Source organism: Sturnira hondurensis, unplaced genomic scaffold (genome assembly GCF_014824575.4).
Source record: "Sturnira hondurensis isolate 20B ecotype Veracruz unplaced genomic scaffold, ASM1482457v3 Scaffold0004068, whole genome shotgun sequence".
In the NCBI taxonomy this organism is placed as follows: Eukaryota; Metazoa; Chordata; class Mammalia; order Chiroptera; family Phyllostomidae; genus Sturnira; species Sturnira hondurensis.
The window spans coordinates 10,167,088-10,176,341 of NW_028076699.1; the positions used below are offsets into that span (position 1 = coordinate 10,167,088).

At 38.9% G+C, this 9,254-nt stretch overlaps 1 protein-coding gene across 2 annotated transcripts in view; it reads left to right on the forward strand.

Annotated features, from left to right (window-relative positions):
- Window positions 1-8,283, forward strand: part of STIL (STIL centriolar assembly protein) — a 42,703-nt gene extending 34,420 nt beyond the window's left edge. The window contains exons 15-17 of one of the 2 annotated variants that reach the window (XM_037043334.1): window positions 772-985; window positions 2,999-3,249; window positions 6,640-8,283. In XM_037043334.1, the coding sequence (XP_036899229.1) occupies window positions 772-985; window positions 2,999-3,249; window positions 6,640-7,426 (1,252 nt within the window). In that variant the 3' untranslated portion in view covers window positions 7,427-8,283. The remainder of the gene's footprint in view (window positions 1-771; window positions 986-2,998; window positions 3,250-6,639) is intronic. The other variant, XM_037043335.1, reaches the window with a different exon arrangement.
- Window positions 8,284-9,254: the final 971 nt, after the last annotated feature.

Sequence of the window (9,254 nt, forward strand, 5' to 3'; positions counted from 1 at the left end):
ACCCTTTCTGCTAGTTAATATTTATTATTATTATTCTCTGTTTTCTACAGTAGCCACAGATTACTGTTCTTACAAGTAATGTTTTTAAATATTGCTTTCCAAGGTTACTTTCAAAATACGTATTCATATCCTAAATTTGGAAATAATAAATACTAATTGTATGAAATTTGAAAAATACATACAAGCATAAAGAAGAAAAATGCAACCAAGTATATAATGTGGTTATAAATGACAACTTAGGTACTCCTATTTGACAAGTTTTAAAACTCGAAGTGAGCACTGGCTGGTGTGGCTCCGTGGATCGAGTGCCAGCCTACAGACCAAAAGGCTGCTGGTTCCAGTCTTGGTCAGGGCACGTGATCGGTGTTTCTCTCCATCTCTTTCTCCATCCTTTCCCCTCTCTCAAGCTTGAAGTAAAGGAATAATATATTTTAAAATTTTAGAGTATCTAGAAAATACTAGTTAAGTCTTTTCTATCTTTAAACTCTAAAAAAAAATTATTGCATCAGGTTCTGGAGAAATCAACAGGTCATTTTCCAACTTTTCAAGAAAGTTGTCTAAATATATTATAAATAACATGACTCAAAAAGGTATCATGATCTGGCTTATATGCAGCCTATCAAGATGAGATGCTCATCACTAAGAGCTAAAATCACAAACCAGAATGCTGCGGGAGCCTTACCTCTTTCTTCCAGAGTTCCTGCACTTCGAATGTATGTGTTAAGGATACTTTGATAACTAACACTTACGTTATATGTACATCCTTTCAAGCAGCTCTTCTCCAGTGGTGAGAAAAGAACCTGAGGTGCCTGTGTTCTTTCCGAATTCCCTGCTGGCAGAGAGCGTAAACGTGCGCTCACAGAGTAGACCCACAGGGGCTGCTGGTAACAACTCTGTAACTTCTGGGGAACCAAAAATTGAGCAAGTAATGCAACCTTCGCCGCATCAAACATCAGATAACCAGAAAATATACCAGGATCTATTGGTAAGAAAATGTAAAGCATTTCATCTTTTGTATGATGGTGATTTAGCTTAGGGTATACTAGTCTAGCTTTTCCTATCTTTAAATTGATTAGGACCTTGATATAAGAAGATTTTGTACAAATTAGTGATACATCATTTATTTCTTTTAGCTTTTCATAAATTATGATAACCCAAATCCAGTAATCAACTGTAAGCATGCCAGTTATCAGGTAATTAGATCGCTGGGGAGGGGGGAGAAGCTTTATTTTAAGGATATAAATTTTGATATTAGGCCAAATCCAAACTGAAGTTAGTACCATAAGAAATAAGCAAGACTTTGCAGGCAGTATGAATGTTGGAAAGAAGTAGAATATTTATAATATTTACTGATTTCAGTTTAAGTAAGCAGCATTTTAATTCCCTAGTCTAAGAAAGTGGACTAAGTTAGGTAGATACTGTAAAATGTGAGTATGACCGCTGAGGACCTAGGGGAAGTGACACACGGATACTGGCAACAAACAGTTGGGGCAGGTGGAGAAAGTGCTATAAGCAAAGGCAGCGCGGACTAGAAAGACATAATTCTGGTTGGAGGAAGTAGTTATCTGAGAAAAGCTACAGTGTAAACTGGGACATGAAGGTCACATAACCCCAGCTGTCACTTCCATCCAGATTGTAGACTTTGGCCGCTACATTCAATTTCTCCATTTAAAATTGAGGGCGAATTAAGCTTACTTCACGGGGCCCTTAGCATTCCTCGGTGGACACACATTTGTCATTTGCCTGCTAGGTCCTAGACTGGTGCGAGCGACCGTGTGCTCAGGGAATGAAATGTGCTTTAATGCCAGGAGGATGGAGGTAGTGCTCACTCTCACTCAGAATGAGAGAAGAAAGGAGTCAGATTCTGAAAGAACAAAGATCTATGATATGCATAACTGAAACATTACTATTTTTCAGATGAAAGCATGGTTTGTTTATAAAGAATTTTCTGTAAACCCTGAAAACACTTGAAATACCACTCAAATAATTTAAAGCCTGTTGGTTTTAAAATGAACAAATTCTGAACAGATACACATTTTTAAAAAAAATCAGGATGGAAACTTTATTCATAAATCTTGAGAATTTAGTCTTGACATATTCTGGTGAAAGGCAAAATGGAAGTTTTTTATTCCCTCCCTTTGAATAATTTTTTAAATTAAATTGTTGGGGTGATATTCGTTAATAAGATTATATAGGTTTCAGTANTTATAAAGAATTTTCTGTAAACCCTGAAAACACTTGAAATACCACTCAAATAATTTAAAGCCTGTTGGTTTTAAAATGAACAAATTCTGAACAGATATACATTTTTAAAAAAAATCAGGATGGAAACTTTATTCATAAATCTTGAGAATTTAGTCTTGACATATTCTGGTGAAAGGCAAAATGGAAATTTTTTATTATTTCCCTCCCTTTGAATAATTTTTTAAATTAAATTGTTGGGGTGATATTCGTTAATAAGATTATATAGGTTTCAGTATACATTTCTATCATACATGGTCTGTATATCACAGTGTGTGCCCACCACCTATGAACAGTCTAAGTTTCCTCTAGGATCTGGTCGAAGCATTTATTGGGATGGACTGCTTTCATAAAAAACCCATAATACAGAGGTGCCTTGATACTTGTAATTCACTCTAGAACTCCTGATGAGTGCCGAAACTGATAAGTACCTCACAGATTTTTCAAGTGACAAATGATAAAGCATTTTCTCTTGTGGGGTGGCATCATGTCTCATACAAGTGCAACGAGTCCCGGACAAGCTCCGAGTGCAGAAACTTCTTTTTCTTGTCCAAATACAGCCAGTACAGGGTTTGACGAGCTCTGAAGCTGGTGAGGAGTGAGGTGTGACTCACCTGCAAATGTACTTGATACTTTGTAGAATTTGGGAAGATATTAATTTACTCTTCCCTGTCCTTACTTAGGCTATCATTTATATTTTTGTTTCCTAAGATTGTTAATAGTAGTTTTTAAAATATATTCTTTTTCTTTTCATCAGGGTCAAGTGAACCACCTACTAAATAACTCTTCCAAAGAGACGGAGCAACCGTGTACCAATGCAGTAATTGTCAGCCATGAGTGTACCCGAACCCAAAATGTTTACCATGCAAAGAAAAAAAAACATGATTCAGGACTGGTAGACAAAGATTGTGTTCTTAATGCAACTCTTAAGCAACTAAGAAGACTTGGAGTAAAAATGGATTCTCCCACTAAAGTGAAGAAAAATGCACACAAAGTGGATCACGCCAGGTAATTTTAAAATTTGTTTAAAGGGTGAATAAATTTTAAATGTATGCAACAATCTCATGAGAAAGGGCATACACTTGCTACTCAGTTCAATTGATGTATCATTTATTCAGGGCATGTGTGATGAATAAGAAATCATCTGTGAGCCCTGGCTGGTGTAGCTCAGTGGATTGAGCGCAGGCCTGTGAACCACACGATCGGGGTTCGATTCCCAGTCAGGGCACATGCCTGGGTTGCAGGCCAGTTCCCATCAGGGGACATGAGAGACAACCATACATTGATATTTCTCTCTCTCCTTCCCTTCCCCTCTAAAATAAATAAATAAACAAACAAACAAATAAATAAATAAAAAGGCCCTGGCTGGTGTAGCTCAGTGGATTGAGCACGGGCCTGCGAACCAGAGGATCGTGGTTCGATCCCAGTCAGGGCACATGCCTGGGTTGCAGGCCAGTTCCCTGCAGGCCAACTCCCAGCAGGGGATGCACAAAAGGCAACCATACATTGATGTTTCTCTCCCTCTCTCCTTCCCCTCTAAAGATAAATAAATAAAATATTTAAAAAAAAAAGAAATCATCTGTGCCCTTTATATTCTCCATTTTAGCAGGAGAGAGGATTATATAAGTATTTACAGAGATATTGTGGGATGTCTCCTGGGTAAAGATGCCAGCGAAGTGCTCTGGGCGTCTTGGGGAAAGAGAAGTGAGTTTTGCCTCGTTTCTGGTGTCTGGAAAGTCTTGTTGGAAGTGACAGTGTCGGTGCCAGCTTCTGGATGTTACAAACTTGTGCCACCTAAACGGCAAGGGTGTAGTTTCGGGAACGCTGCCTTCTGCTCAGAAATGTTCCCACTGGCTGTGCTCGTCTGATCAGACTCCTCTGCATCACAGAGGACCTTGGCACCTGCTTGTTTTTAAAGAGAATAAAAATCTGGAAATTATATTGTTAAGGTTAGCCTGTTTTCTGTTAATTATTTTTGTTGCTGTATTCTAGTTATGAAAGTAAAAGTCTCATGATTTTTAAAAAATACATCAAATCATACACAAACACCAGACAAAATACAAAAGCCCCCCATTCCCCAAACTTTTCAGTCTGACTCCTCCAAGGTTACTCCTCTTGTTTCATGTTTTTCTAGAAATGTTCAAGTATATACATGTGTGATGAGTGCTGTGATTTGGTGGTGTTTTTTTTCCTTAACATCTATAGCTTACTTTTCCTTATAGGCATATGCAGTTCTTTCTCATGCACTTAAACAGCTGCGTAATAATTCTGTGGGACCCATGTACTATAATATAGTGAACCCTAGTCCTCTGTTAATGGCCTTTTAGTCTGAATCTATTACTTCTTATCTCAAACTATGCCAAGTGAACATCATTCTACAGGTCCTGGTACAAGTATCTTTGCAGGATAAATTCCTACAGACAGACAGACAGGCTCAAAGGGTGTATGCGTGTGAGGTTTTGGCAGATGATGCCATTACCCACCAGCGTAGTTGTACCGCTTTATATTCCTCCCACAGGGCAGGAGCGGGAGGCAGGTAGCATTTGTGAGGTGGGGGCTGTGCAACACCTGTTGGAGTGCACAGAGCAGCCTGCTGTCTGCGCAGGACCCTGAGGTTTTGGTGCGGCTGCCTTTGGGGAGTAATACCTTTCTTCTCAGTGGCCACCCTGTTTTAATGTCTCTAGTCAGAAACACTGAACACATTTTAGTATATAATGAACTACTTGGATTAGAAGTTTTTCTTTGCTTTTTCAAATTATTTACATTAATATTATCTATAGATATATTTTAGTGTGCACACATTTTCTAATTTAATATGCAAACTGCTTATAATTTTAGGAAATAAACAAAGAAAGTAGAAAAGGACTGTATATTCAGAATACGTTATCACTATACTATAGCGTAAAAGAATAATGTCTGGATAAATTGATACTGTCTCTTCTATCTTATTCCGACAGTCTCCCAGCCTTAGCAGGAAGGTTGAGGAAGAAGTCCTTGTAAAGACCATCATTATGGAGCACACTGTCCCATTGCTGGGCCGTGGCATCGCTGGTCTCGGGGAACATTAACGATGAGAATGAAACTACCTGATAGTTATTTGGGCTTTGTAGGGGTAAGGACGCCCAGGGGCTGGCACGTGTAAAATGGCTGAATTTCCTCACTGAATGATATGGAAAGTTATAGCTTATTCTTTGACTAGAATATACTGTTTGCCATAACAAATAGTACGCAAATGACTCTAATTTTTAGGGAACAGAAAAACTGGTAGCAAAATACAAGTTGCTGAATACAGTACAATGAAAACCACTACAGAGTCCAGAGAGTAAGGCAGACCTGATCTCAGTTTGCCAATTACTACTGTTCGACTTAAGGAAATTAGTTAAAAATCAGTTCTCTCAACTATAAAATAAAGATAACAATAGTACCTGCTTCTTTTATTCATTCAGTGAGTATTAATTGTGTACCTGCTCCCAGACACCAAGGATACTGCAGCAGGGGACAGAAATAGACAAAAATTCATGGGCTTTCGGAAGGGAGCTAGGCAATAAATAAGACATGTGAGTAAAAAAGAAAAGAAAAGAAATGTGAGTTAAGTAGCTATAGATAGTCACAAGTGCCAAGGAGAAAACAGAAAAGTAGGGGAAGGGAAATGTGAGGTATGGCAATGGGCAATAAAGTTGAGATATTTGATATGGGTGACCTCTCTAAGAAAGGTTTCTGTGAGGATTAAGTAAGATAATGAACTCATAGCAGAGTGCCTGGCATGTAATACGGCATCCATCAAAATTAGCAGCTATTACTGTGTATGTGCTATAAAGGGAAAGGAAGTCAAAGAGTTAACATTAATGAGATAATACCAGCCACGGTGAGTTGAAGGTTGTATCTAATAAAAGAAAATCAGTGTCTATATGCATGCCATAGTCTGTATCCAGAGACTGGCTGATGTTTTTTATTCATTACAAATAGGATCTCTTCAGCCATGAACAAGGTAGTATTCTGAGGTACTCACCAGAGCTTGTAATGTTATATTATCAAATATGCTTTCTATTTTTTTATTTTTGTTTTACTTTACACATATTTACCTTACCAATAACTTTTACATTTGGGGGCCTATATTTTGTCTTAAAACCATGAGTGATGTTTAAGTTTAGAAAAAATTAATTTCTGTTCCACTTTCGGTCTGTAAGTCATGGGTTTACCTTCTAGGTTGTCAGTTTTATCTCTTGAATGTATCTGGATCATCAAGACTTACTAGAAGTCTGAGCTCTCAGATAAAGAGCACCACGAGGCTTAGAGTGGAAGCCCTTTAGTTACCCTATAGACTGGAGCGCATTTAGAATAACGTTACTCGGAACCCCACATAAGGTACGTGACGGCCCACTCTGTTGTGTCTTTCAGTGTGCTGGCCTGCATCAGCCCTGAGGCGGTGATCTCCGGATTGAACTACGTGTCCTTCTCTAATGCTGGCGTGAGCGGCTTAAGCCCGAACGGTGTGGATCTGAGCATGGAGGCAAACGCTATAGCTCTGAAATACCTAAGTGAAAATCAGCTGTCACAACTGTCTCTCACTCGATCAAACCAGAACAATGGTGACTCATCTTTTAGCCTTCTGCATATTAATACAGACAGGAGCACAGTGGGGCTTAGTTTAATTTCACCAAGCAACATGTCGCTTGCAACCCAAAAATATATGAAGAGATATGGACTCATCCAAAGCAGTGACAGTAGTGAAGATGAAGAGGGGCCCCTGAAGAACACAGATAGCAAGAGTGAGCATTTACTGAATCAAAACCTTACATCCGTACCTGAACACCTTGATCGTCAGAAGGAGCCTTCTAGGAACGCCTGTGAAAGAATTAATTGTAATAACTGTGAATCCTTGGGCACCCACACAGATACGCCAGTGCTGAGAAATATTTCAAATGAAGTTCCGCCAAAAGCAGCACAGCGGTTGAATGAAAACCCAGCTTTCTTGTTAAAGAACCTTAAATCAAGTCCTGTAGTCAACCTCCGAACCGGAAAAGCAGAGTTTACCCACCATCCTGAAAAAGAAAATGAAAGGGACACTCCAGTTTTTCCTGAAAGTCTGAAACCTTCTGAAACTTTAAAGCAAATGAACAGTATGAATTCTGTAGGCACCTTCTTGGATGTAAAGCGTCTCAGACAGTTGCCAAAATTATTTTAAACCTTTCACTCCCTTCCCTCGTGATATGAGGAGAGGGTGTCTTCTGAGGACGCCTAGAGCAGCCAGCGCCTGTTGGCAGTTTGATGATTCCTAATTACTCGAAGGGTCACCCTGGTTTTGGTAACAGCTGACTGCGAAGCCCCAAACGAGTGCCCTGATTGTCTGTGAGTTGGTGGGCTGGTGGGAGGCCTGAGTTCTCTCTGTGAGGGAGTTTTTCAGTATCTCCAAAGCCTTTTCTAAATATACAAGCCCTGCAATCAGTTATTCCACAAACTTAGGTAAACAGACACTCTCCAGCTCAGAACCTGAACTGTGTTTTTCTGCTGTGCCTTTTGAAGAGTCGGTCTGTTTCCCTAGCATGCTGCAGCTCCGCACGGACCCAGTGTCACCCAAAGGACCAAGTTATCATGACCCGACCTAAATTAGCTAAGTCAGCCCTTACAGAATTGAACAGGAGAGTTTTGTTTGTAAAAAATAACTTGAGATCTTTTCTTAGAAGGAGTGTATATGTCTTCTTAAATTAAGATGTCTATTTGTTAAATTCAATGGAAGTAACACTTTAGCGATATAGTGGGTTGAGGTAATGTACCATGTTCAACATACAGCTCTAACTATCGCAGAATAAGAAAATTATTGGGTATGAGTGTGTTTTATAAACTTTGCGACTTTTTCAAATGTTTTAGTTTTTAATAGAACTAAAATATGTATTAAATTTAATTAAAATGTCTAGATTGACTGTTTTCCTTTGTCCTCTGCTATAGCATTTCATTCTCCACTTAAAAAAAATTTAGACACCAGAAAGTTACAAAAAATAATACAGAGTTCAGGGGTACCCTTCACTCAGTGAACTTCAACGATAATTAGTATCTTACATAGCATGAGAAACTATCAAAATTAAGAAATTCACACTGCATATAGTATTAATAACTAAAGACCTTTCAGGTTTCACAAGTTTCTACACACACTCATTGGCTTACCTTTTGGCATATATGAAATTTTGAAATTATATCACCATCATAGGTTTGCATAATCGGCACCACAGTCAGCATACAAAAAGAACTATTCCATCACCCCCCAAAAATTCTAGTTCACCCTCCTTCCAACCCTAACTCTTAACAACCGATGGTCTGTTTTCCATCACTGGAATTTGGTCATTTTGAGAATGTTAGTGTAAATGAAATCATAGTATGTAACTTTTTGAAGTTGGTTTTTACTCAGCATAATATCCTTGAGATCTATCCAAGTTTCTGAATGTATCAATAGTTGCTTCCTGCCCTGGCTGGTGTGGCTCAGTGGATTGAGTGCCCACATGGGAACCAAAGGATCGCCAGTTCAATTTCCAGGCAGGACACCTGCCTGGGTTGTGGGCCAGGTCCCCAGTAAGGGTCTCTTGACCCAGTAAAAGGCAACCACACATCAATGTTTCTCTCCCTTCCTCTCTTTCTAAAAATAAATAAAATTTTTTTAAAAATAGTTGTTTCCATTTTCCCCCACCTTCTTAAATATTGTTTTAAATTGTTATTTCTGAATATAAATGAAAAAACACCCTCATTTGAGAGAGCAAGCTCTTCTGCTGAAGTTAAAGATGCCATTGTCTTATATCAAAGCTTGTATATAAACTGCAAAGAAGTAGACTTTAGATCTCCAGCCCAGTGGGGGCTTTCTCGGGTAAAATCTGGTAAATCAATTTATAGTTAGCAAGCCGAAGGACAGCGACAGGGTGGATCCTGCTCTTCCCCACTGGAGCCAGGGACCCATTTGTGCATCTTTTCCTTCAGGAGTGCTCTTTAAAGTTAAAATTAAGATGAGTCAGTGGCAGTGATGTGTT